The 26,844-nt window shown below is 49.5% G+C and overlaps 9 protein-coding genes across 9 annotated transcripts; 3 read left to right on the top strand and 6 right to left on the bottom strand.

Annotated features, from left to right (window-relative positions):
* Nucleotides 1-85: 85 nt before the first annotated feature.
* AKAW2_31316S (putative aldose 1-epimerase family protein) lies at nucleotides 86-1,423 on the bottom strand (the record flags this gene model as incomplete). Its single annotated transcript, XM_041687928.1, has 3 exons — nucleotides 86-291; nucleotides 348-1,040; nucleotides 1,138-1,423. 3 exons carry the CDS (start codon nucleotides 1,421-1,423, stop codon nucleotides 86-88), a joined length of 1,185 nt encoding a protein of 394 aa, XP_041541763.1.
* Nucleotides 1,424-1,646: 223 nt separating this feature from the next.
* Nucleotides 1,647-3,152, bottom strand: AKAW2_31315S (cytochrome P450; the record flags this gene model as incomplete). The annotated part of the gene is made up of 2 exons (XM_041687927.1): nucleotides 1,647-2,789; nucleotides 2,859-3,152. 2 exons carry the CDS (start codon nucleotides 3,150-3,152, stop codon nucleotides 1,647-1,649), a joined length of 1,437 nt encoding a protein of 478 aa, XP_041541762.1.
* Nucleotides 3,153-4,125: 973 nt separating this feature from the next.
* On the bottom strand, nucleotides 4,126-5,258 carry FSL5 (zinc-binding alcohol dehydrogenase family protein; the record flags this gene model as incomplete). The annotated part of the gene is made up of 2 exons (XM_041687926.1): nucleotides 4,126-4,651; nucleotides 4,714-5,258. The coding sequence occupies 2 exons, from the start codon at nucleotides 5,256-5,258 to the stop codon at nucleotides 4,126-4,128; spliced, it is 1,071 nt and encodes a 356-aa protein (XP_041541761.1).
* Nucleotides 5,259-5,804: 546 nt separating this feature from the next.
* AKAW2_31313A (putative polyketide synthase) lies at nucleotides 5,805-8,681 on the top strand (the record flags this gene model as incomplete). The annotated part of the gene is made up of 3 exons (XM_041687925.1): nucleotides 5,805-6,778; nucleotides 6,842-7,129; nucleotides 7,190-8,681. 3 exons carry the CDS (start codon nucleotides 5,805-5,807, stop codon nucleotides 8,679-8,681), a joined length of 2,754 nt encoding a protein of 917 aa, XP_041541760.1.
* A 6,657-nt stretch (nucleotides 8,682-15,338) lies between these two features.
* Nucleotides 15,339-16,860, bottom strand: AKAW2_31312S (cytochrome P450; the record flags this gene model as incomplete). The annotated part of the gene is made up of 2 exons (XM_041687923.1): nucleotides 15,339-16,763; nucleotides 16,822-16,860. The coding sequence occupies 2 exons, from the start codon at nucleotides 16,858-16,860 to the stop codon at nucleotides 15,339-15,341; spliced, it is 1,464 nt and encodes a 487-aa protein (XP_041541759.1).
* Nucleotides 16,861-17,864: 1,004 nt separating this feature from the next.
* On the top strand, nucleotides 17,865-18,792 carry AKAW2_31311A (glutathione S-transferase family protein; the record flags this gene model as incomplete). Its single annotated transcript, XM_041687922.1, has 4 exons — nucleotides 17,865-17,901; nucleotides 17,992-18,126; nucleotides 18,199-18,382; nucleotides 18,462-18,792. 4 exons carry the CDS (start codon nucleotides 17,865-17,867, stop codon nucleotides 18,790-18,792), a joined length of 687 nt encoding a protein of 228 aa, XP_041541758.1.
* Nucleotides 18,793-21,616: 2,824 nt separating this feature from the next.
* Nucleotides 21,617-23,486, top strand: AKAW2_31309A (cytochrome P450; the record flags this gene model as incomplete). Its single annotated transcript, XM_041687921.1, has 2 exons — nucleotides 21,617-22,397; nucleotides 22,459-23,486. The coding sequence occupies 2 exons, from the start codon at nucleotides 21,617-21,619 to the stop codon at nucleotides 23,484-23,486; spliced, it is 1,809 nt and encodes a 602-aa protein (XP_041541757.1).
* Nucleotides 23,487-23,661: 175 nt separating this feature from the next.
* On the bottom strand, nucleotides 23,662-24,370 carry AKAW2_31310S (uncharacterized protein; the record flags this gene model as incomplete). Its single annotated transcript, XM_041687920.1, has 3 exons — nucleotides 23,662-23,844; nucleotides 23,894-24,202; nucleotides 24,257-24,370. 3 exons carry the CDS (start codon nucleotides 24,368-24,370, stop codon nucleotides 23,662-23,664), a joined length of 606 nt encoding a protein of 201 aa, XP_041541756.1.
* Nucleotides 24,371-24,872: 502 nt separating this feature from the next.
* AKAW2_31308S (MBL fold metallo-hydrolase) lies at nucleotides 24,873-26,135 on the bottom strand (the record flags this gene model as incomplete). The annotated part of the gene is made up of 3 exons (XM_041687919.1): nucleotides 24,873-25,363; nucleotides 25,440-25,811; nucleotides 25,907-26,135. 3 exons carry the CDS (start codon nucleotides 26,133-26,135, stop codon nucleotides 24,873-24,875), a joined length of 1,092 nt encoding a protein of 363 aa, XP_041541755.1.
* Nucleotides 26,136-26,844: the final 709 nt, after the last annotated feature.

Below are 26,844 nucleotides of genomic sequence, written 5' to 3'. Positions count from 1 at the left end.
GTGTGTTTGATTCTCAGCAATGAACTTTCTCGTTTGTCTTCTATTATAATCCATAGCTTTGTAGCAAACATTGTCACAAGGATATCTATGTCTCTTCTCGGTTTCCTTTCCCCGCTACCGAGAACTTATATGTTGCAAACCGGGTATACAGTCCATCCATCCCCCAAATGGTCTTCCGGTTCCTCCATTCCGGATGATGGACTGCGTCTGGCCAGTCTTGCATCTCTAAAGATATGGCCGCGTGCCGAGGAACATTGCCTGCCCCCTGACCTTTCTTCAACTGAAGGCTACCTGTAGACGATATTAATAGTCACTCCAGATGAGCGTAGGAAGAACATTATGAATACCAAATCTATCTTGATTCCATGTGATAACATGAAGAGCATCTTGGTCAGTATAGAGCTCCATGGTGACACCCGAAATGTTCGAGGAGAGTATAGCCACAGGCTCATCCTCTTTGTCGCCAGACGGCTTGTGGGAAAGAGCATAAGTGACGTCTAATCCGGCAAGGCCATTTTTTATCCCCTCGCCGATAGACTTTTCCGCAGACCAAAAGTCGTGTTCTGTTCCTTCCCTATTACTCTTCAAATCCCCTGTTGGGATCCCTCGCTCATCCACATCAAAACGCATTCCAGCAACGGGAAGCCTCAGCCGATGATCGAGAACCATGCCATGATCGGTCTCATTGATACTGGCATTGATTGTCCTAAACCCGTCAAGGTTGAAGAAGACTTGCTGACTCAAGTTGATCGGACCCGCTTTCAGCAGAGGCGTAACCCCAAAGGCAATACGCCACTCGTATGGCGTAACCGTATGTGTCACGCACGAGGCAAAGATCCCAGGAAATCCGTTCCATCTGTTGTCGAACAACACGAATGTGATGCTGTTGTTGATATGCACTGCAATATCCCAGGTCTGGCGGCCCCAGCCTTTATCTCCGCCGTTGAAAAGCGAGGTGTTGTTGTGTGCATTTGGCATTACGGGGTAGATTGTTCCATCGACTGGGTAGCTGGAGTTGCTTAGGAAGCCGGAATACCGACCTTATATTGGTAAATGCAGCCCAATTAGTATTGAAATTCGAAAAACGAGGAAGAATAATTAGAAGAGCCAGGTGAAAGATTGACTTCGACAACATACCAATAACCCCATTCAAGAATGGATTTGACTGCAGCGCCGGATAGTCCCTCGCATCGTCCAAGCCCAATACCACGTCGATTTCTTCGCCATACGTATTGTTCAGCCAAAGGTTCGTAACAGCTGCACCGTGATTTGTAAAAGCAAGCCGAATGCCTTCGGATTGAATGATGAATTTGCTCTCCTCGTTCGTTGGCCATAGGGCCGTGAGCGCGGCAAATGGGCTGCCGCGTGTCCAGACAGACTTGACGGCGGCGAAGATGCCAACTGAAAGTTTCCACAGGTTCATTTTATTGAACAGATAGAATCATCGCACATTTGGATGTTGCAGAACATTTGGAATAGTTTGCTCCTACTTATGCTGTACGTAATATATTTCCTTTGTCGCTAACCGGTGACTTTCTACATAGACGGCGACAATTCACAATGGAACAGTCACCCTAGCAGGGTGGTTGATTTCACACTTCAGAGGCTGCTGTAGCTAGCTACATACTGTAACGATATCCGAGTAGTTAAGCTTCCACCGGTCTCACCCACGTAAGCTTTCCGTAAACCCCTTCCGCTGACTTTTTGGTCTGCCCGAACTTCAACTTCCCTGCTGTTTGGGGATTCGCAAGGTTGATCTCGAATGTAGTAACCACCGCTGCTACAAGGCACTCAAGCGTGGCTCTGGCAAAGTTAGCCCCAATGCAGTTCCGTGGCCCTGCCCCAAACGTAAGCATCGCATAATTACTAGAAGAACCACCAGACTTCGCTGTCCCTTCGCCCATCCACCGCTCCGGATTGAATTGATCCGCATCAGGTCCCCAAAGTTTCTTGTCGTGATTCGAGACTTCAGCTGAATACAGCACCACCGTGCCCTTGGGTATTGGATGGTTCATAATTGTAGTATCTTGCTGTGCAACCTTCACAATGATCGGAGAGAACGGGTAGCAGCGGAGCACCTCACTGCAGAATGCATTCAGATAGGACAAATTTTGAACCCGGGATCCGAAATCTGCAGCTGCCAGATTATCACTGCTCATAGATGCTCTTAGCTCCTCTCGTAACCGTCTCTGCATCTCGGGCCGGCGTCCTAGTTCGTACATCGTCCATTCAAAGGCTGTAGCTGTGGACTCGTGTCCGGCGGTTAGGAAGGTCATGACATGGTCAACCAGATGGCGTTCTTCGAACACACCGCTTGCCAGAGCGACTGTGATGATATCCTTGGTCCTTCCATCGTTAGAGCCAACCAGCTTCGCGCTTCTCTCCTGGATGACCTTCCTAGTAACAGAACGAAGGTAGTTCGCTGATTGTGAGATCTCAATCAATTTTTTCAGCGGCACCCTCATCAGAAGCCTCATGTCAAAGTAACGACTCAGCAGTCCCACCCAGCTAAATACGCGCGTCGGATCGAGGATCAGCTTCCTGTAGTGGTTGCGAAGGTCATTATCAGGCTGCTTGAGGGTCTGAAAATCGTGGCCCATGCCCGCCAGACCGATATTGTCGAGTGTTGCCCGAGACACATATTCACGGAAATTGATCGGGGCTGAAGGATCTGCGCGCAGCTCGGTTGACATGCAGTGTACCATTTCTTGAGCTTTGTTCCAGAAGATGCTGGTGAGCTCACGGACGTGCGGTACCGCGAATGCCGGCATCATGTTCTTCCGGTGGAGCTTTGTTATCCTCTCTTGTCAACCACGGTCTGGGAGGGAGCAAGGCAAACAGTGGCTATTTACACATACCTTGAAGTCGTCATTGCTGAGGAAACCCAGATTGCTACCAGTGAATCGCTTGATGGCGATTTTCACTAAGTCCTGGTGCGCAAAGTCAAAGGCATTTACTGTGAGCATGTCTCTGATGGCTGGTGGGCTTGTTACCAGGAGAGCCTCGCCGCTCAATGCCGAATAGATTCGGAGGAGACCGTCATTGGGGGTAGTTTCTGCGAGTTTTCTGAGAGGGATCCAAGCATTGTCGGGGAAGAGAACGGGGTAATTTCCAGTAAGGATGCTTCGATTCTGGTGCTTGTGAGCTGACATGGTTTTTTCAAATATGTCCTGCAGAGATTTGATATACGTACTGAAGGAGTAGGGATGTCGCTGAAGGGGGTGAAATATTGGGGGTAGAGCACCATCCAATAGATAGCAAAGCCAATGATTGTAACGATATGCCCTCCCAGCATTTGGAAGAGCAGCGCTATATGCTGCCCCCCTGTGAAGACTTGGTGGACAATCCCACCAGAGGTTAGGGAAAGCGTACATAGCCAGAACTCGAGGAAAGAGATCATCTTGGCCATCGAATATAAGAGTGACTGGTTGAATGTTAACCGTGCCAGCTCTTTCACTCGGTTTTCTGAAGCAAAGGTATTGGCACCCCATCAGAGAGTCCGGTTAAAAGCGATGTTCCGACTTTGAGATACTGGCAGCGTGCTAGCCCCACCGGAGTTGAGCGTATGACGACCGGCGACTTCTTCGTAGATAAAAGAAGAAACCGGTCGGTTGGGAAGGCGGATAGCAATTACTAACATAACTAGGTCGGCACCAATGAGACTGCTCTAGCCTGATCGACAGATTGCCCGTAGATAACGGAGAGCAACATCAACACTGCCCAGTGATAAGCTCATTGCGTCCGTATAGAATATCACCGCGTGGAAGTACGATGAATTGACCATCAATGGGCTACGACGTTTTCAATTCTATTGTATTCGAATGTATGTCTTCACCCATTAGTTCGCTAGGAAGACACGGGCAAGTCGCGAGATACGCCATTTTGTTCCACCTGGATGTCACCGACCTATTTTCCTTGCCTTTGGCCAAGGTTCACGTTGGATTCAATAGGACGATGAAGATGATTGATTGTCCGTAGAACGAAGGAGGCCCCTCGACAAACTAGATCGTGCAGAGAACGGAACTAACAGGCAGAACGTTTATACCGTTCCACCCCACGCCTCGTTTAACTTTCCACGTGTTGTAACCTAATATTCTAAAGTGATACAAAGGAAGCCGATTTCGATCAAACCCGACACACAAGCTTCTGACCGGATACTTGCTTTTCCTCGAGAAGTCGGAGACCCCCCAATGTCTCAGCGAGGCTGTTTCCAACTATCCTATACGGATGCGTCTTCAACTTTCCTTCATCCAGCAATTCTTGCACTTGTTTGAACCATTTGAAGCCAAACTCCCTATACTCTTCAATACCCTCTCCACCGAAAGGCTCTGGCCAACCGAGCCTTTTCCCCATCACCATCGGTCCAAGTACCCAGTCTGGCTCAACTGTCTTTGGCCGTGTATGCAAGAATTCAGGGTAGGGTTCCAATGCGGTGTATTTGCCGCCGGACCGCCCGAGGCATTTATAGCAGAATTGCATCGTTTCTGGCTCTGAAATGCAGTCAAGGACAAATTTGAGTGAGTTCCGAGTGTACTTGCGGATTTCATCTACGCATGTCTCCTGGTGGTAGTCGAAATATGCGGCGGCACCAAAGGATCTCACCAGATCATAGTTTCTGGGTGAGCAGGTCGTGATTACATTCATTCCTGATCTGTGGTTTTGAGTCAGTCTGTCGGGAAGTAGATTCATGAAAGAGAATGGCTTGGCACGTACAACTTGAGGAACTGTATGGCCAGAGTCCCTGTTGCTGTACTCCCACCATAAACTAATACATCCACCGGTTTCTCAGCTGGAAGGCCAGGCCAACCAGGAACATTAAGCGACTTGAACAAGGCAAGCCCTACAGTCCCAACGCCACTGCCAAGAGTTGCCGCTTGTTCAAGCGACATATGATTCGGGACTTTGAGAACAGTAAGGTCTGTCGCACCAACATACTGAGCAAAGGCGCCTACCGATGGAGTGAGACAGTGCATCCCCGGCACTGCACCGCAGACCTGGTCTCCTGGTTTGATGGACGCGGATGTTCGGACATTGGAACCGATGCGAATGACTTCACCTGCGAAATCCATTCCAGCAATTGCGCCGGGGCTTGCAAGCTTGCCGACCATTTTCGTGTCGATTGGATTCAGGGCAACAAATGCATTCTTAACTAGTATCATATCATCTTCCAGGGACGGGATGGGAATTCCGTCGCGTAGGGCGAGTGTGCCATCGTCGAGAGCCACAATAGCTGTTTGATTGGACGGTAGCCCAGACATGTTATGACAAGGCACTGAAAGTGTAAAGAGGAGGGTTGATCGGCAACCAGAACAAGGCAGGAATGACTAGTCTGTCATGCGGAACGTGTGAAGACTTAATAAGTGAAATGGCTACCTCGTGTTAGATGCAACATGATGCCTGCAGTTGAGACAGACTTTAGGTCGGAAACACCTTGCGACCATCATAGCCAAGCAGGGATTAGGCCATTTGGTTTGAACCGGAGAGTTTTGAAGGCCAGGTTAAGTTGCCGGTCCTTCCATGCACCATCCGGGGCTCTCCTCCGGCCTCACGGGCTGTAGCCGGCGTTGACCACAATTCCGCCCCTTATGCCCGGGCACGGTGTACATTGAGCTAGAGATCGCAGGACTCCAACACATTTGGCTGACACATGAGACGCTGTGATTTCGTATATATAGCAAGGTGATCATGGAAAAGGACTTCTCAACAAGAACGCAGGGTTCAACTCCAATCTCCGTGAACATAAGTCTTTATTTTCAACCCATCTCCACTCCCTCACCCAGCTCAGATACGTTCTTCCTCACACAATGAGTCGAAGTAGGAATGAACCCATTGCAATTGTAGGAATGGGATGCCGCTTCCCAGGCGAAGCCAGCACTCCTTCCAAGCTCTGGAACCTCCTGTCCAACCCGCGCGACGTTGCCCGCGACATCCCCAATACTCGATTCAACCTCAACCGCTTCTACCACCCAACCGGCAGTCACCACGGGACCACCAACATCCGCCAGGCCTATCTGCTCACAGAAGACGTGCGCGAGTTTGACGCAAAGTTTTTCTCTATACCCCCTGGTGAAGCCGAGGCGATTGACCCGCAGCAACGCCTCCTTCTCGAAGTGGCTTATGAGGCCCTCGAATCCTCAGGTCATACAATCGCCCAACTGTCAAACTCGAACACAGGGGTCTTTGTTGGCCTCATGTCCCAGGATTACTTTGCGCTCAATGGACAGGATGTGAATGCGGTCCCGACATATGCTGCGTCTGGAACTGCGGCCAGTAATGCCTCCAGCCGACTCTCTTACTTCTTCAATTGGCATGGCCCATCTATGACAATAGACACCGCCTGCTCATCAAGCCTTGTTGCCGTGAATGAAGCAGTCCAGGCCCTTCGGAACGGTACCAGCCGCGTTGCATTAGCGTGCGGAACTAACCTGTGTTTGTCGGCATTTACGTTCATTACGCTGAGCAAGCTGAGTATGTTGTCGCCGACCTCCAGGTGTCACATGTGGGATGTAGACGCAGATGGTTACGCCCGAGGCGAAGGCGTTGCTTGCGTTGTTCTTAAAACCCTACGTGATGCAATTGCAGACGGCGACCAAATAGAAGCCGTCATTCGAGAAGTTGGTGTGAACCACGACGGGAGAACGAAGGGTTTGACGATGCCCAGTGCTACGGCACAGGCGGCCCTCATTAGAGATACTTATGCTCGCGCTGGGCTAGACCCGACGAAGGAGGAAGATCGGTGTCAGTACTTTGAAGCACATGGCACAGGAACTAAAGCTGGGTAGGTTGAACCACATAGCTCTGTATTAACCTGTCACTAGAGTCGCTAACGCACCTTTCCAAGAGATCCCCAAGAGGCAGAAGCTCTGATGCGGGCTTTCTTCCCCGAAAGTGATACAAAGGGTGAACTTTTCGTCGGGTCTATCAAGACGGTGGTCGGCCACACTGAGGGCACAGCAGGCTTGGCAGGGCTCATGAAGGCTTGCCTCGCTCTTCGCCACGCAACGATTCCCCCTAATCTACTGTTCAACAAACTAAACCCAGACCTTGAACCTTTCACAAGCCACCTTCATGTTCCGACAGCCAGACACCCCTGGCCTAAACTGCCGTATGGCCTACCCCGAAGGGCTAGGTTAGTTAGCCCTGGATAAATGCTGAAGGGTAAACCAAGATGCTAATTAACCATGAACAGCGTCAACAGCTTCGGCTTCGGAGGAACCAACGCGCATTGTATTTTAGAAACATACTGTGGTCCGCCCTTTACTGACCCTGCCCCATCACCAGAGGGGGCCTTGCCAACGCCATGCTGTATCCCCACCGTGTTCTCTGCAGCATCCGATCTGTCCTTGAAAGATCTCCTCCACGCTACATTGGCATACCTGGAAGATAATACAGAAGTCAACATCTGTCAGCTGGCATACCACATGGCCAGTAAACGATCTGCCCTCCCGCGCAGACTCGCATTATCTGCTGCTTCTGTTGATGATCTCCGTGGAAAAATCAAAGCCACATTGGAAGCTTCTTCGAAAGAAGACACCAATATACCCTCGATTTTAAATCTGCCTGGAACTGCTTCATTGCTCGGCGTTTTCACTGGCCAGGGAGCTCAGTGGCAAGGAATGGGATCCCAGCTTATATCATCGATCCCACTCGCCCGTATAACCGTCGAAAAACTCGATCTCTCCCTCTCAAGCTTACCTTCCTATCACCGCCCATCCTGGACTATACTAGACGTACTGACCGACGGTACTATGTCTATTGGTGAAGCCTCTCTTTCTCAACCTCTCTGCACTGCGGTCCAGATCATCATGGTTGATCTTTTGCAAGCTGCAGGAATCAAGTTTCGGGCCGTTGTTGGACATTCATCAGGAGAAATAGCTGCTGCGTATGCGGCGGGCTTTATTACCGCATGGGATGCCATTCGTGTCGCATACTACCGGGGATTCTATGCTAAAATGGCAGCCGGGCCTATGGGAGAAAAGGGTGCAATGCTGGCAGCTGGGACAACTTACGAAGATGCCAGGGAGCTTTGCCAGCTTGATGACTTCAACGGAAGGTTATGCGTCGCTGCCCATAATTCCCCTACCAGCGTGACTCTCTCGGGGGATCTTGACGCCATTACCCAGGCACGGGCGGTGCTTGAAGAGGAAGAGAAATTCGCCCGAGTCCTGAAGGTCGATACCGCGTACCACTCGGCTCACATGCTCAGGTGCGCTGCTCCGTACCTTGCCGCATTGAAAGACTGCAATATACAAGTCCAACAACCTGAGCTGAGTGCACCACTGTGGTTCAGTAGTGTTCGGAAGGATCAGGTTATCAGTTCTTTGGAAGGTCTGGACGGCCAATACTGGGTTGATAACATGGTCCAGCCCGTACTTTTCTATCCGGCTGTGGGAGCTAGCTTGAGCCATGAGGCTGTGGAGCATGCCATCAATTGTGGCGTAGAGGTTGGACCACATCCCGCTCTGCAGGTTCCTGTAAAGGACTCCATTTTTGCGGCAGTGAACCAGGAAATCCCATATACAGGCACACTGAGCAGGGGAAAGTCTAGTGCAGTGGCATTTTCTGAGGCACTTGGGTTTCTTTGGGGTCTGTTTGGCCCGACCGTTGTGAAGCTTGGAGCTTTCCAGCAGACCAATTTCCCGGATACGCCAACTGAGATGATCCGCGGTCTCCCCACTTAGCAATGGACTCATGACAGGGGATACTTCGCCGGATCGAGACTCATTAAAACCTTCCACAGCCATCCAGTGCCTTTTCATGACTTACTAGGTATCCAAACGGCCGATGGTGTAACGGAGGAATGGCGGTGGCGCAATATCTTGAAGATGAATGAGCTCCAGTGGCTGTCAGGACACTCACTACAAGGTCAGGTTGTCTTTCCTGCAACAGCTTATATTTGTCTCGCCATGGAAGCAGCATTACAATTGGCACAAGGGAGACCAGTACAATCAATTGACCTTTTCGACCTCGAAATTCGCAAGGCCATCGCGATTCACGACTCAACGGGCACTGAGCTCCTCACGTCAATGACCAATGTGTCTACCCTTAACACAGACTCGTCAATAATTACTGCCGACTATGCGGCCTACTCAACCATAAGCAAAGACGCCGCGAATCTTGCACTCAATTGCTGCGGTCGCGTTCGACTCCTGCTTGGGGAGGGTGAGGATTCAAAATCTCACTTCTCACCTAGATCTCCCCCACTTGGAAAGCTCACCTCAGTAGATGTGGAAACCTTCTACAAGATCCTAAGAGATGATTTCGGGTTCGGATATGAGGGTCCCTTCCGTGCACTCACCAATGTATCCCGCAAAGCAGGATTTGCAACTGGAACAATCCGGTGCGAAGGCTTTCATGATTCCGAAACACCTCTACTTTTCCATCCCGGTATGCTTGATAGTGCTTTGCAGGGCCTAAATGCCGCTCATAGTGCCCCTGGAGATGGCCGTCTTTGGGCGATTGTGGCGCCGACCTTCTGCCGTCGAATCTCGATCATTCCAGAATATTGCGGCAGGAACATGACAGACAATGTCGAAATTGACTGTACCATTACTGATCCTCGGGATACGCATGTTACTGGTGATGTGGAGGTCTTCTCGGAAGGCTTCAAGGAGAAGATCATCGAGGTTGAGGGGCTCACATTCTCCCCGTTTGCCGGTGCAACTGTAGAAGACGACCGATGTCTCTTTCAGGAATCGTTCCTGTGCCTTGATAAACCAAACGCCGATGTTATATTTGGGGACAGACAAGCGACTCCCGAGGAGAGTAGGAAAGCCCTCGACGCTGAGCGCGCGGCGTTCTACTACCTGAAGACATTCCATCTGTCGATCAGCCCTGAAGAACGTGAGACCCTCCCATGGTATCGACAGGCTTTGCTCAAAAATGCTGAGAGGCTGTTTCAAATTGTTAATGATGGGAGACATCCCTTTGCCCCACGATCCTGGGTGAATGATACCCGTGAGGTTATCTTTAATATGATGAACAGTTATCCCCCAACAGATGCCGATTTCAACCTGACCAAGGCAGTTGGGGAACATCTTCTTCAGCCTTCAGTGCTTAAAGGAGAGACCAGCATCCTGCAATACATGACCAAAGACAATTATCTTGAGCAGTATTACGTGGACGCCATTGGGTTCCAGTTGCTAAACTTCTTAATTGCCGGAGTGATAGACCAACTTTGCCTGAAGTCTCCCCGGATGAACTTCCTCGAAGTTGGCGCCGGAACTGGGGGTGCTACCAAGGCCATCCTGGACAAGATCGGGAACTCGTATGCTTCCTATACATACACAGATATCTCCAGTGCCTTTTTCGCTCATGCTGCAGACAACTTCCACCCGCACGTCAGCAAAATGATCTTTAAGACATTAGACATTACAAAGGACCCCGCGGCACAGGACTTCAAACCCCAGAGCTACGACGTTGTCGTTGCCTCCAATGTCTTACATGCAACTGAGTCGTTGAAAACCGCCCTTGAACATACTAGAAAGCTCCTGCGGCCTGGTGGTTACCTTGTAATGGTTGAGATCATTCGTAACGACGTGATGCGCCACGGTCTTGTCATGGGCGGTCTCCCAGGGTGGTGGATCGGCGAGAATGATGGTCGCTACGGGGGCCCGAGCATTACGTTGGGTGAATGGGATACTATCCTTCGAGAGACAGGCTTCACTGGTATCGAGACCAATTCCCCAATGCGGGACCCTGTGGGCGTGCCCGGATCCATCATTCTTTCTCGGGCTCAAAATGATCTCATAAGTCGGTTGAGCAGGCCCCTTAGCTCAAAGTCCAACACGGTGATAGACAAGGATCCACTACTGGTTGTAGGTGGTAGTAGCCCCTTTGTATCGCCATTCAGGGACCAGCTCTGTCTTAGCCTGAGGCCACAGTTTACGGATATTATCAAAGTCGACCTGACAGCGGATTTACCGCCACTCCCCGAGAACTTCCACGTCCTAAGTCTGACAGAGTGTGACACAAGTTTGTTTGAAGACATGAAGGAGTCTGTCTTTCTGAACCTTAAGCTGGTTCTGGCGTCCGCATTGAGTGTTCTGTGGCTGCTCAAAGAACGTTGTTCGAACAATCCTCATGCCGGTACCACACTTGGTCTCTTCAGGTCACTATTTTATGAGGTCCCGGGGACCTTATTACAGACCCTAGACATTGAAGCAGTGGATATGATTGATTGTTCAATAATTGCAACGACAGTTTCCCAGCTCAGGCTTCAGTCCAACCTAGCTAGACGGGGTCAGACGGATGAGTTACTCTGGGAGTTCGAACCTGAACTGGTACTCAAGAATCACCAGCTTCATGTCCCAAGGGTGCGCCCGCATACTGAGCAGAACAACAGATACAACTCGTCCAAGAGAGCGATCAGTCAACTTATGGATGTGAATACGACACCGCTGGTTCTAGATTTGGTTGATGGATCCTACATGGTACGGGAACAGCATGTCATGGAGACAGACTCGATCGACCACGTTACTATTGCTGTGTCGTGCTCTTTCTTGTCGTCAATAAAGACCCCAGTGGGATATGTATTCGTTGGTCTTGGTGAAGACGTAGAGACAGGGGGAAAGACACTTTATTTCTCCAGCCGCAATGAATCCATCATCAAGGTCCCCAAGTCCTGGACGATTTCAATTGATGAGGTCGAGGTTGATGGACAATTCATGTCATATGTCATTGCGGATCTCACGGTCCAGTGGGTATTACACATGCTGCCGCCCACGGGAACTGTACTGGCATTCGAGCCAGATCCGGTTGCCGCATCATTGCTATCCCAGCAGTTGAGTAAGCTCGGCAGGAAGGCTCTTTTTCTCACTTGCAGTCCTGAGATGTCCGCCAGAAAATGGGTATATCTTCATCCAAACAGCACGAAGCGAACCATAACTGCTCTCCTACCATCCGACATTACTTTATATATCGACGCCTCGGGGGCTGAGGACTCCAGTTTCCAGAGCCTCGGGTCCAAGATTGAGAACTCCCTAACATCGGTTTGTCACAAGGTTAGTATGTCTAGCCTAACTGCATCTGAAGCATGCAGGCTTCCGCATGATGCACCTCAATCCATAACGGATCTGCTCTGTCGCGTCGCCTCTTTCGCTTCCTCCTTGCTCTCCGCACAAGCAACTCCCGAGGGCGCACCACTTGACATCTTGCCATTGAGCCGGGTCGTTGCAAGTTTCATGAAACCCAATCCCAGTTCACTCGTTTATTGGAGAGAGGATCAATACGTACCGGTCTCTGTTCAGCCAGTTCTACAACGTGGTGATCTGTTCCGTCCCGATCGCACCTATTGGCTAGCCGGTCTTGCCGGAGACACTGGCCGGTCCTTGGTGGACTTTATGGTCGCTCATAATGCCCGGAATGTTGTCCTAAGCAGTCGTAATCCGATTGTTGATGAGGACTGGGTGCAATGGCACAAGACAAGAGGTGCCACAGTCAAATATTTTGCAGGGTAAGGAACGTACCTGGCACCTCGGGCCTAACTCTGCTAACCACATTGAATCGCTTAGGGATATTACTAGTTTCGAATCGATGAGACAGATTCGCGACACCATCAAGGACTCGATGCCTCCAATTGGGGGTGTTGCAAACGGCGCCATGGTTCTCCGAGACAGTTCCTTCATGAACATGAGCTTCGATGATTTCCACGCAGTCTTGGGACCCAAGGTCCAAGGCACGGTTAACCTTGATCGGCTCTTCTCTAATCCTAAACAACCCCTTGACTGGTTTATCGGTTTTAGCTCAGTTGCTGCTACCGTGGGTAACCCAGGACAGTCTGCATACACGGCCGGAAACTGCTTCATCAAGGGCCTTGTCGACCGGCGCCGCAAACAAGGCCTAGCTGGATCGGTCATTGACATCACACGGCTAGTCGGTCTGGGCTTCATCGAGCGTGAGAGTCATGGTCGTCTGACAAAGGAGCACCAAGAGCGTTTGACTACGCGGTCGGGTACTATTGCGATGAGTGAGAACGACCTGCACCAGCTATTTGCAGAGGCGATCCTGTCCGGTCGGCCAAGCCTCGGTCGCAACCCGGAGATCATTACCGGTCTATCACCAATAACCGTTGAGCAGTCGAAGGATGCATACTGGAAGACCAATGCCAGGCTGTCGCTATTAATCAGGGAGGTGGGGCGGGGAGAAACACAGAGTGGAGAGAAGGGGAACGCAGTTCCTCTCCGACAACTGCTAGAAGCGGCCACGACGATACAAGACGCAGCAAAGGTACTTTCCGGTAAGTCAAATCTAGCTCAACTTGATATACCCCGGTGAATACAATCTCTAACAAGCTCTTTCAGGTGCCTTTAAAGGAAAGCTGCAAGCGTTGAAATTCTTGTCCGATTCCGACAGCTTGTACGACACCACACCACTTGTAGATATGGGTGTTGACAGTCTAGTGGCGGTAGAAGTGAGGTCTTGGTTCTTGAAGGAGCTCACAGTGGATGTGCCTGTCATGAAGATTCTCGGCGGCGCCTCCATCGTGGACTTGGTAGAAGTTGTCGTGCAAAAGCTTCCCCAGGAGCTACTAAGTCGGTTAGATCCCGAAGGTCATCAGTGCAAGAGCGGCAATGACGATGCGCCAGCCACTCCCCTCAACAAAGAGTCCACAAACGAAGTGGCACCAGATTCCAAGGAGCCTATCAGCGCTTGCGGTGTTGTGGTTAGTGATGCCAATGGTGTCAACAGCACTCATGAAACTCATCTGGGTGGTAACACGAACGACCTTGAAACCAACAGCGCCCTAATCATCGAGGACAAGCTGGATCACAAAGACATAAATGGCACAGTATCAATCACTATCAAAACACAGGAGGTGGTCTGATGTTCGAAGACTGGTATCAATGAGCCCTGAAATTTTACCATTCTTATACCTATGTATTAAAACTTGCTCTCTGGAAAGCTTCCTACATGGTTGTGTCATGCATTCTACTACTTGATCCCATCAGGGGGCCAATATCTTCATTCCTCCAATTCACAAACAGTGTTTAGAAGTGATTTTCACCTCACTGTTCGTTGGGGTCATTCTCTGATGCGATGATCATCGAAGTTATAGTAAGTACCCAGGATTATCAACACATCCTAGACAAGAGGATTAGTCTTTTTGTGGCTTTGCTCGCATTAAGATAACAATATTGTCTTTGGGAAATGATAAGAAGCGAAAAGGGGTCAATACACAATTCCCTGTTGTTCTTCAATTGCCAATAATCTCTTGGCTATCTTGGATTCTCAGATATGTTAAAACATTTAGCGCATAAGTTGCGTCTGGGCGGAAGGAGAACGGGGAGCCGGGCTCATACCCGCTCGTGTCTATGTATTTGTCCACCTCCCCTTGTTCAAGCAAGCTTATGACCTCAATACCATACAGGTTTATGCGAAATGGATATCGAGAATTGCCAGACATGTCTGACTAGTACTGGAAGGAGAGCACCGATGGAAAAGCTTCTTATCCTATATTATATATAAGTACTGCAGCCGAGTATACATTCACTAAGATTATCAACACTTGACGTAACATCCACCGTATCCTCCTTTTCCTTTCAATTACCCCATCCTTCCTCACATCCACAAGTCGCGTCCCACACATTGGAGCGCCGCGTCGCTATTGGCCAGGGGAGCAAAGTGGATTTTGGCGATTCTTCCAATATCTCGAAGATTCCTGAGCATCTATTGGCTGGAAGAGTTTGCAAATGACCGGTGAATGCGTCGGCGGAAATAGCTACCATGGAACAGTGACGATGTTGTCATTACTTGTCAAGTAATATCATGATATGAGGTGGTATGACGGAATTTTGTGGGGGTGCTTAACTGCTTGAAGAAAAGAATAATGTACGTATTGCTGTCATAAAAACAATGCAAGGTACGATGTAGCAAAAGTAGTTGCCGTAGCTAAACACAATAAGATATACAAGAAAGCAAAGCGATATAAAACTAAAAGTAAGACTGATATTGCATATGAGTATCGCATTTGATCAGTCACCTGGCTAGCCAGGTATCTGTGATTTACTACTCCCTCTCCGTTTTTTGTCCATACTTTTGCTTTTAATGTATTTGTTTGTTCCATGATTTGTGTCCTTGCCTGCTGACTTTTAAGGAGAACTTTATTTTCTTCTCTCTAGCATCCTCAGCATCTATCTCCACGGCCCTAAGACTACGTGTTCCTGGCTTTGGTCAGGTGTATCCCGGTCTGATTGAATTTCATGATAGAACGTGTTTGCAGCATGAACTCGGCGACGTAGCGGATAACAAGCGGATCTGATATGATCGAATCTTAGCCAGTGATCTTATCCTCGGGGGTGGATCCACGAGCGGCAATCTTATCCATCACATCAACAATCCTATTGAGCCCTTCTAACCCTCACGATAAGAGGTTTCTTATCCCAAAACCACCAAATCCCTTGCTTCTCCCAGGCCGGCACATCCACCCCCGCCAGATCATACCTCCACAACAGCCGTGCCAGAATAAGCCGCAGCTCCATCCAAGCCAAGTTCTGACCAGGGCAATTATGCGACCCCAGCGAAAATGGATTGAAAGCTTCTTTCTGCTTGCTGATATCTTCTCCCAGCCACCGTTTCGGGGCAAATTCGCCCGGGCCAGTGAAATTGCGGGGTGCGCGGTAACTAGCAAACGGAGGTATTGAGACAATCATCCCTTCTGGTACAAATTGCCCGGCCACCCTGGCTCCACCCCGCGGGACCTGTCGTCGCATGGCATCTGGAATAGTTGGGCATAGGCGCATGCCCTCCATCAAAACTGCATCGAGATATGAGAGAGATTTTAACCGGGTGGCTGTAATATCCTTCTCCGTAGGGAAGGTGTCATGGAGCTGGTCTACCAATTCACGGAGGGTCGTCTGGTCCCGCAGAAGATAATTCATGACTCCCGTGATAATGGTCGTAATTGACTCACTTCCAGCTGCGATGATCAGCATGGAGTTCACTTCCATCTCCTCCTGCGTCATGGCGCCCGATGCCATCATTATTCCCACGAAGTCCGGTCGCGTGGCAGTACTAGGAGTAGCGGTGGCTACCCGCTCCGCCACCTTTTCATCCGTGACCTTCCACATCTCCATAACTGGCTTCAGGGCATCCGCTGGTGTGATGGCCATCATGAAACGATAAAGCAGAGGATAGAATTTCATAGAGCCAACAACGATGGCAGCTTTGAACTGGCTAACTGTCTGCACCCAGGAATGGTACCGCAGACCCTCGAGGCACCCAAATGAGCTACCCCAGGTGAGGTCACCTATCACATCGAAGGCGAGGTAATTGATCCATTCTACAAGGTCTAAGTCAGCACTTTGGGTGGCACCGTCACCTCCACTGCTCGCAACCTTTGCGTCCAGCTTAGCAAAAAGCGCATCGATATATTTTTGTAGAATCGGTTCCTGAAGTGCAGTAAATTCCTCCGAAAAACCTGGTGCCAGGTTCTTGCGAAGACGGGCATGTTCAGCCTCCGAGCAGGCAATTAGATTCGGTGCTGTCTTGCCGGGAGGCTGGTCTTTGTATTGATGCGGGCGGACAAATTCACGGTCTGAGGTGTAGATTTTTCGCCAGGCGCGCGGGTCTATGAACGAGAGTTCATCAGGTGCAACACGGACAATGTCACCATATTGGGTGTGGAAGTCATGTATACGATGTGGAAGTTGGCCGCTGATATTGGTGAGAATGAAGGGGGAACGGAATGCACGCCAGAGGGTAGGGCCGGGGTAGCGGGCGAGAGGATGGAGAAAGAGATTATAAATAATGAGGGTGGTGAGATACTGATTTTCGGGTCAGTTTGACTTGCAGAATTCCCGGGAAACGGAGATGGGTACATACGAGGATGAGCAGGATGGCCGCAATGATGAAAAGAGCCATTGCCTTGGGGTGAAGGAGGAGAGTGGTGTTGGACTGGGAGATACTGAGAACAAAAAGGGTTGGCACACACACCCGGCGAGGAAGTGGAAAAGCACGGGGTGAGGCAGCCTCTCTGTACACCGAGCATATTCGGTAACGGCCGCAACATGATTAGCGAGAGGGAGAGTTTACATTCTAAACTAGCATGAGGGCTAAGCATACTAGTTCGCTGACACTAAATAAGATCCGGGGGTTGAATGGAAACTAGAAATTGATGTTGCCCCCACAATAAGCACTAGCCATGTCCCTTAACTACGCCGCATTTTACACAGGGCATGCCACAGTAGGTTCTGGACAAATAGCGCCCCAGAACCGAGGGACCCACATACCCTGTGTGGTTCTCGTCCTACTTCTGACAGCCCAAGCAGAGGGCATAGTGGTTCTATTTGCCCTGCCGCACGGGCCTGCGACTGGTAGCTAATCAAAAGCGGCCCAGGCATGACAGGCTCGTTAGTAGATAGCATCCTACTCCGCACCTGAAATCACAGTTCATGTATTAACCTGCCTGATCAGGCTAGTTGCAGCTCTATGGTGTCAGGGGTACCTCACTCTAGATTGATCCAGACAAGGCAAACTAGATACCGTCCTTCCTCCGCACCTGGGATCACCTAATTCCTGTCTGTGTCTTTTGCATGTAGTATATCCGGATCTGCTAAGGATCTCGGTCCGCTGGTCCACCGGTGCGTCGGGCGGGAAATTCCTGGACCGATCCTCCCATATATGCTATCGGAACAAAGAAATGAGGCGAAGTAACCCCTCTATCTCCAGCTAAAGTGCTTCTGGTGCGTTAGTGTGAACATCTGCTCCACCACTCGGTAAACTCGTCTTTTGGTCACCAGTGTGGCCTGGCCTTTTACACATAACAGCCCTTGTTCCTCGCAACACCTTCACTGCTATTATCCTCACTCTCAATTTTAAGCGCCATTGACCCTCAATTCGCGAGGACGATACACAACAGTTCCAACATGACGTCCTTGCAGCCAATTAAGCTATTCTGGCGAAGTATGTCCCGTCTTCCTAACTTATCTTTGAAAGTGAAATGCACACTACGTCCGAATAAGCAATGCTAAGAACCGGGAACACGGATTCCAGACCAAGTACCCAATCCCTCCAAAGTCCTCATCATCCTCGAGGAACTTAACCTTCCATATGAATCATCATGGGTCGAACTCGACGGCTTGAAGACCAAGCCCTTTACCGATGTGAACCCTAACGGCCGAGTTCCCGGTATGTAGAATCTATCCGTTCCTCCACAACACGCCATTATTACTGCAAGTCCTGATGAAAATCGATTGATAGCTATCATCGATCCCAACACCGGTCTTACCCTCTGGGAATCCGGTGCCATCGTCCAGTACCTGATCGATACCTACGACAAAGACCGCAAGATTTCTTACAATACATTCCCGGAGCAATATCAATTGATCCAGTGGTCTTACTTCCAGGCCTCAGGACAAGGTCCGTACTTCGGACAATCTGCATGGTAAGTTCAAGCGTTCCACCCAGCCGTTTGCGCCCACCAACGTTAGACCCTCTAATACATTTCATGTCCTCTCAAAAAGGTTCAATATCTTCCACGAGAAAATCTATGGTGAATCCCCCGAAAGCGCCAAGGTGCGCTACGGTGCCGAAGTCAAACGTGTAGCGGGCGTGTTGGACTCTGTTCTAAAGGATCGCGATTGGCTCGTGGGCGACAAGTGCACGTACGCAGACCTTGCGTTCGTCATGTGGAATACGCAGATTGCCTTTTTCATGTCTGGCCGTGAAGGCGATCAGGCGTGGCGTCCTGAGGAGTTTCCTCATTTCACACGCTGGCAGGAGGCTATGCTGGCTCGAGAGTCAGTCAAAAAGGTCGTTGCAGTGTTGATGGATAAAGAGGTAAAGAGCTCTTGATCGGACTGTTGTGTTTGATGATAAGCATATCATTCTCACTTCCTACTCAAGGGGACATATCTTGGGTGCTCATCTCAGCAAGGACATTACACAGTACTTCATGTTCTCCTCCCTGTCAACCCCAAGGTGGTAACTAAAATCTGAAAGATTACTTTGTCCGCAGATAATACACTGATGGATTAGTACATCGTACGGAATGTTTATATTTGTCTCTTATTATTCTAGTCCCTCATTGAGAATTGCAGATGTGTAGGAGGAAAAAAGAAATAAAGAAAAAAAAAAAAAAAAATTGCGCTTCTGACTTCCTTATTACCCACCCGTAGTCTCTCTGGGTCTTAGTCCGAGCCTCAATGAGAACTATGCTGATTCATGTATAAAGCTCTTACTAATCATAACCTGCATCTGTGACCCCCTTGCCAAGGGGATCTCATCATCCATGAGTGTGTGTCCAAGCTCGATATCCGACATTGGAAGTGATCGGATCTCTAGCTTCTGCTAATCACGTCGCTGATGGGAAGGATTGCCATTTATATTCACTGGGATGTACCCCCTAGCTGTTTTATCTCCACTTTGATCCCCAGTACCGCCGCTTCGCGAGGCAAGGCGGCTGAACAAACTCCGGATATAGAAGCCCAATTTCTTGCCACTCCCAAACAGGTTGCCATACAGCGGCAGACAAGCAGAGATGATACTGGCATTGGGCTCGATGGTACCCCAGGTAAAGGCGGTGGTGACGACCGCATACCGGTTAGCGATATTTGAAGCGACAAACTGGTGAATGTCACAATAGATATAATAGAAGCGGATAACAGAGGAGACACAGCAACCAAGTATAGGACAGAGCGAAAAAAAAGTCAGATGACAAAATATGTCCAATACTGACGTAGGTCCGAATACTGAGGATGACACTTACAACAAACCAAGCCAAAAAATACCCATAACCTGGAGCTTTTGGCGGGTGGACATTTGTGAATGATAGACGGCTGGAATCGGAAAGCACAGTACAATTATATCGAAAACCATACTCATACCTGCGAACGCTTCAGAGAAGGCGTTATAGTTATATCGCAGAGGATCTACGGCGAAAGGATCCCAGACTGCGTTGATCGGATTCGCGCAGAGTAGTTGTGCCTATTTTCTGTCAGCTCGACCATTACTTGGGCAGGGAGGCGGCGAGAAAGGTTTTGTTTACAACGGCTATGGCTATACCCCAAGATGCTATGACAATGACAAATGTATAGGTTGCGATGCGGAATGGGCGGGTGACAAAGATTCTAGCGTAGAATGACAGAATAGATATCTTCACTAGCGCCAAACTGCCCACAAGAGGAAATCCTTCATACCAAAGGGTCTAGCGTCATAGTTGAGTTATATGATTTCCGAAATGCGCAAAGACAAAGCTTACCCGGAGAAAAGCAATTGTGGCCGAGAGAGCATCCCCTTTAATATAACTTACTCCTCCGATTGATGCTGCTGTAAAGGTATCGATAGATATTCCCCAGGCACAAAGCTGAGCCAGTATGATAATATAATCATCCAAGAATAGCCGCCTTGTTTTAATCAAAGAAGCATAAATACGCAGACAGACAGCAATGGTGCCAAGAACGGGAAAGATAATGGAGACTGTCAAGAGGCTAGTGCTAACTGGTGATGGACTTTTTACCTCCGAAGCGCTCATCTTGATGCGTTTCTAGTTGGAACAAGAAGCCAGACTGGAGCTCTCAGGTGATGGGTCTTATTATCCGCTTGTGCAGGAGTGTGTGCTGCAGGCCGTGACTTATATGCGTTGTATTGGTGCTAATGGGGCCGTGCAAGTGCTGTGGACGGTGATCGAACGACCTCGTCCTGCAAACAAGCAACCAATTGTGGCTGCATATCAGAGAGTTGCAGTCTAAGTGTCAGTTTTGATTAGAAATGTGGGTGTTGGCCCCGGTTGACTTGAGCATATTAGTTCTTATGCTGGCATACTCCAGGATGTCAAAGTTCCTAATCAAGGAGAGTAAGCACTCGTCAAAACGACAGTGCATGGGGACTTAGACGGGACTGTTTGAGAAATCCCATATGAACCTATGACTGACAAAAGACTTGGCCATGTGGGAGGCACGGAATTTCCACCAGCCGCAAGAACAAGGCTGTGAGAAAGATATCGTGGGATAGATCTTCATTCACATTTCTTGCTGTTACAGAAACAGAACCTCGGCTCAAGTCGCTGTGATTAATATGATCACAAATTAGTGACTCGATTTACATGGTTGCTTACGAACAAACTAACAGAGGTTTGTAGAGGCTCACATCCTCATTCGACCAAAATCGGTGGAGAGTACGGAGTGGTAGTCTGCCTAGATTACTACCAATTGCTTACACACATTTTCTATATTGGCCTCGACGGTTAATCTCCGACCGTCCGACATACTACATTGTCACAAACTGTATTTTCTTACTACCTCCAGGACAGTCCAGAAACCGCCCGTGCTTACATGAGATTATAGCCGATATGCAGTGACGGCTTTGACTTTACCAACTCAGGCTAGATGGGAAGTTACACCATCCGAACGATGTAACAGCAGTCAGCACTAGACTACAGTACCCATGAACACTCTACAAAAAAGGCAACTCCCAAAGAGAAGAAAAGATATGACAATATGGCCCCCACCTGCGAGGCTGAACCCAATGTAGGCCCTGTAATTGCTATTTCTGCTCCGACTTTCCTGGTTGTATGCTAGATAGAGCATCATCTCACTTCTGAAATCCACCCCATTGGTCAATCAGTGGAGCCTCGCGGCCCCCTCCCCTTCTGCCCTTTCCCCCTCTTCTCCCCCCCGTCATGGATGTGTTCTTCTGGCGGCTTTTTCTGGGATCCGCCACTGTCCTTGCCGCGTTCACAAGCTGGTCGCTAGTCTGCCTGATCCTCAATGTCCGAGAGGCTCGGTCAACAGGCCTTCCTTATGTGATTTTACCCTGCTCCTTGCTAGGGGCACCATGGCTGCTGAGCCAACCAGTCGTTCTACCACTGTTCAGGGCTCTTCCTCGGACTTGGACTTCTACTTGGCTCCCGCTGCTAATCTTCAATGATGGGTGGCATCTTGGATACACTCCCTTCGAACAGATCGGAGCCGATACTTTTTTGGCAGTCTCGCCAGGGGGATTCGTGCTTTATACCTGCGACCGCCAAGTCTCCACACAGCTGTTCCAAGATGGCAGATTTGGCAAACCAGCCCACCTCATGAAGGTGCTGAATATATACGGACCGACGATGACCGGTACTGATGGGCCCGAATCGCGATTATACCGGCGGCTCACTGCGCCTTTCTTTCGAGAGGATACCCTACGCCACGTTTTCGTACACGCTATCGAAGGCGCACAAGCACTTGGGCTCGCCTTAATCCAACCAGGAGCATATTGCCAGTTACGCACGCTGGCTGCGCGACTATCTTTGAACTTGCTCAATCGCATCTGCTTTCAATTTCAGACCCAAGAAGATCTGATCAAAGCATTATCGTTCGCCGATCTCCCCGCAGAAGGATATCGCATGACTTACAGTGAGGCTATGCACACGCTGTTGGAACATTATCAAACTGTTTTTCTCTTTCCTAGACATTTTCTTGGTAAGACTAGCTTTCAGCTCGAGCACCGTAGTCATGGCATTGCTAACTGGTGCGGTATCAGCATGGTCCCCCTTCAAGCACCATCGTCAAGCAATCAGAGCTTTCACCGAATTGGGCCAATATATGCAAGAGTTGAAGACGACGACGGAAGCACGACTATTGGATAAAGAATATCTTTTAAAACAAAAGGGCACAAAATTGTTGAGCGACCTTCTTATCCAGGCTGGTATCAACACCGGTTCCCCAACCAGCCCTATCCTGCAACCGCACCAAGTGACCGGAAATGTGTTTCTCTTTATGTTCGCAGGCCATGAAGCCAATGCCAATACTTTGACCTTCATCATACTTCTTCTTGCATGTCATCCTACCATCCAAACTGCGTTGCAGTCAGACCTGGACGCGATCCTAGGTAACACTCCGCCCATTCACTGGACCTACGACACCCATTATGAACCGCTCATGCACAGCCTAGTTGGGGCAGTCATCAAAGAAGCTCTTCGACTCTTCACTGTCCTTCCAGTCCTTCCAAAATATGTGTCACCCTATGGGCCGCCCATTCCTATTGTCGTCTCCGGCCAATCTCACCCCTTGCCCCCGGGAACCGTGGCTTTCGTGAATACCAGCGCTACCCACCGCCATCCTCAGTATTGGCCCACTGTTAACGACAAATCAAAGGAATCATCCACCGAAAAAGAACTGAAACTTCGGCCTTATCCTACGACAGACTTCAACCCATACCGCTGGCTTCAAACACAACCGTCGGGCTCTTCCACCTACAGCCGAAGTGGCTCTCTTTGCTCGGAAGGATTTACCCCAGCCCCCGGCACTTTCATCCCCTTTTCCGAGGGCTCCCGCAAATGCCTCGGTCACAAATTCGCCCTTGTTGAGCTCTGCGCGGTAGTCGCCTTGCTTTTCTACCAGGATTCCGTTCACCTTCTGACGAATCCAGAAGACGCCAGTGACACCTGGGAAGCGGCCCGTATCCGGGCTGATCGCGCGCTTTCGGAAGGAGTCAAATTCAACATGAGTCTGCGAATTACTCAGGACGTGCCAATCAAGTTTGAAACAAGAGATACCAAAGCTATCTAACCCTCCTTCGCCTCTTAAGCAGGATGTTCCTAGCCTTTGTCGAGCTCTTTCTGTGATCATATCTTCATCCCTTCTACCCTTCTACACTTCCTGGCAGCTTACATGATATGGGCTTGACATGGCATCAATCCCCAAGGCGGTAAAGGGAGTTGGTAAAAACATACAAAACATATCATCAAGCCGGAACAACCGACCACCCCTCGGCAGTAAATAGTAATTCCCCTCTGACGCGCATCACTTCTGGATCCACATAAACTTTCACCCTCATGCCCTGCTGTCCTAGATTATACACTCGGAAGATCACATACACCATGTCCATGTTATCAGACTGTGTCTCGCCGTTGGACATCTCTTGCATCTGTTATAGGTTAGTAATATGATTGCAACAGATATGTGACTTCTCTTACCCGTCGGTACTGGTGCTTGCTCATGAATAAAGGCGTACGGTTGTCCGCAGTAGAAGATTTGACTTCTATGTAGAACCGAGGTGTCTTTCCCCTCCACACATCATCCCGTAGGTATCCTTTGTCTATGAAGAGGGAGGTGAGAACTCCGTCCTGATCATCGTAGGTAATGTCTGCTGTCTCACGACCATGCCATGCTGTCATGTCGGAATACTCGGGGAGAATTGTGACGAATTTGCGGATCACGCTTTGCCAGTTGTCGCGGGTGAAGGTAGGTAGGGGTGGATCTAGTCGTGAGAGGAGTTCGAATACCTGCTGCGATCAATATATATTCTTAGTGGTAAGGGTATAGGTAAGATGGCTTACGAATAGTTCTCCGGCTGCACCGGCCTTGAAGTCCCGTTCAAACTGGTCAGAGGCCCGCAGACGAATGGTCTCGGAGAATGCAACCGATGTGATTGAGTCGTCCAGACCTGCCATGTCGAAGGTACATTGGCTGGGGAATATGGTATTCCTAGCAGACGCGAGCACAGAGGAAAGCAATTGGTAGTATTCGGGGTCGGCTGTTGTGTTTGTATAATTCTGTAGGAGCACTGGAGATGGGCGAGTTACAGGGAAAGACGAGTACCGGCCAAGCATCTTACCATTGCTGAATCTTTTGAAAAGGCAATAATAACCAAACAATTCTGATTTTTCAAGAAGAGCAAGTCCCAGCGGGCTGGCCCTGTTGGTCCTGGAGAAATACTAAACAACGCCCGGGAAACACGCCCTTCATATTATGTGTTGTGGAATGGGCAGGTGACGGAGACCAAGAAAGGCGAGACAGCCAAATTGAATGCAAAGAACACGGCGTCCACGCATCCGGCTTTCTGCAGAGCCCCTGATACGAACTAATATCTCCTTCATGCAGACATAAATCATTGTGAAAACTTAACAATTGCGGACCGAAGCGGACTAGTAATTCCGGGTTCACACCCAATGACTATACACTTTCGTCTGTTGTTCCACCAGCAGCCCTAGCAAAATCCCTCAAGAATCTCCAAGTCCCCTCTGCCTTGTATCCCTTGACGTCCCACTCATTAATGCTCCTTGGGAAGAAAGGAAGGACATCCAGGAGACTTGCATCATGCGAAATGATAACCATAACCTTGGATGAGCCATCGAAGCGCAGCAGCTTTTCTAGAGCGATCTCAGCATCTTTGAGATCCTCGTTCATTGCAGCGTTCAACTGGTAGAAGGGAGTGACTTTGGCATCTAAGCCTCTTATATTTGCAGAGGAAACTGCTTCGAAAATGGAGCCGGGACATACGGAGGGCGAGGAGATTTCCTCACCGAGTGGCGATGGCCTGATTTCGGTCGGAAGCGGGAGGTGTTTGGTTGGACGGTACTCCCCGGGATGATGAGCGATATCGCCCCCCAGGAAGATGAATCGGTCCTTCGACGTCCGGGCGAGAGCACTGATGTGGTTGTGCGCTATGTTTTTTTTAAAGTATCAGTAACTTACCACCCAGCAAGAAGCATCAAGTTGCGCCAACATAGCGATACTCACTATGTCCGGTTGATTTGAGCAGATACAGGCTTCCATCTTGGAAGAAGTCGATGGCCAAAAAGCCACCAATGGTCATGGCGTTCCAGAAGTCCAGCACGACCAAGCTACGGCCCGAGAAGGCGTCGTCAGTCACCAGAGCATCGGCATTGGTAGGATAACCCGGGAACGTCCTTTTATTGCGGTTAAAGCCGGGTCCAACGATTAAATCCGTGGATGGGGGAAAAAGAGATGGATCTCCTGTATGGTCCATATGGTGGTGTGACCAAATAATAGCGTTGATCGATTCCAGGGGGACATTCGCGTTGCGAAGTTGATCGGCGACGTCTTGCTCAATGTCCACTAGTGCCTTAGCAGACTGGATTTGGTGAAGGACTTTTTGTTCGATCACCATTAGCATATATAGTGGACTAACATTTGCTGCACGGGTGAATAGCCCGGTACACACTATAGATGGGGATCTTGCTCACTAGACGGCGGCAGCTTTTCCTTCCAATTTTTTCTTATCCCAAGGTCAAAGAGAACCTTTTTATTCAGCCTTCTGTTCTCGATTAAGAAGCTGTAGCAAGGCATGTCAAGCACATTATGCCCAGCAATTGGCCTGTCAACCACGTAGGCTGTGGGTACTGTCGTTCGTCCCGCGTGGATAACCGATACCTCCACAATCGTGCCCATATCGTACGGTAGCAACGGCGCCATTGTTGTTCATGAAGCCGAGAATATATTGGGCGAATAGAAATAGTTTGGTCTGTCGTAATGAACCGGAAAGTTTTACTATAGATCAAGTGGTTATGTTTTCAGGAGACATCGGTCTATTTAAACTCTGTGGCAGTGTATAGGAGAAATCCGGCCCGGGAGGTATCTGGGCATCCGGATTGCCATCGAGAAAAGATGATTGTTCATCGTACCCCGCGGGACTTCTCAGAGATTTGAAATCAAATTGAATCCGATAGCTGAAGGTGACCGATGATTATAAATTGAGGAGTAGAACATCACCGATTTGAAAGCAGTAGTCAGTTCTGATTCTGTTCTCATAAGCGGTATCGGCGGGCGATTGTTGATACGACAGGATGCGACACTAATCGACATGCGAACATGACGGGTTCACGCTATTTGCTACGTATGATGAAACTACTATATCTGCCATTGTCTTGGGCTGTTCCACTTCTTGTTGTCGGAACATGAACATGGATGAGGCTCGTATATTATGGCGTTCCGACGGAACCCGTTGCCCGTAGACTACACAACTACATGCGGCGTCAGTAATGATTCGTTGACATCAGCTCCGCCGAGGTGCATAGGTGCGGCTGTACGTGCGGAGTGGGGCGTAGTTTCACGTCTGTTAAGCGGCGAGGGGTGCTCAACAATTTCTAGTCAGCCTCATGCCTTCCATGGACAAGACCTCAAG

This window comes from Aspergillus luchuensis, chromosome 3, assembly GCF_016861625.1.
Source record: "Aspergillus luchuensis IFO 4308 DNA, chromosome 3, nearly complete sequence".
Taxonomy (NCBI): domain Eukaryota; kingdom Fungi; phylum Ascomycota; class Eurotiomycetes; order Eurotiales; family Aspergillaceae; genus Aspergillus; species Aspergillus luchuensis.
This window is presented reverse-complemented; position numbering and strand designations above follow the sequence as displayed.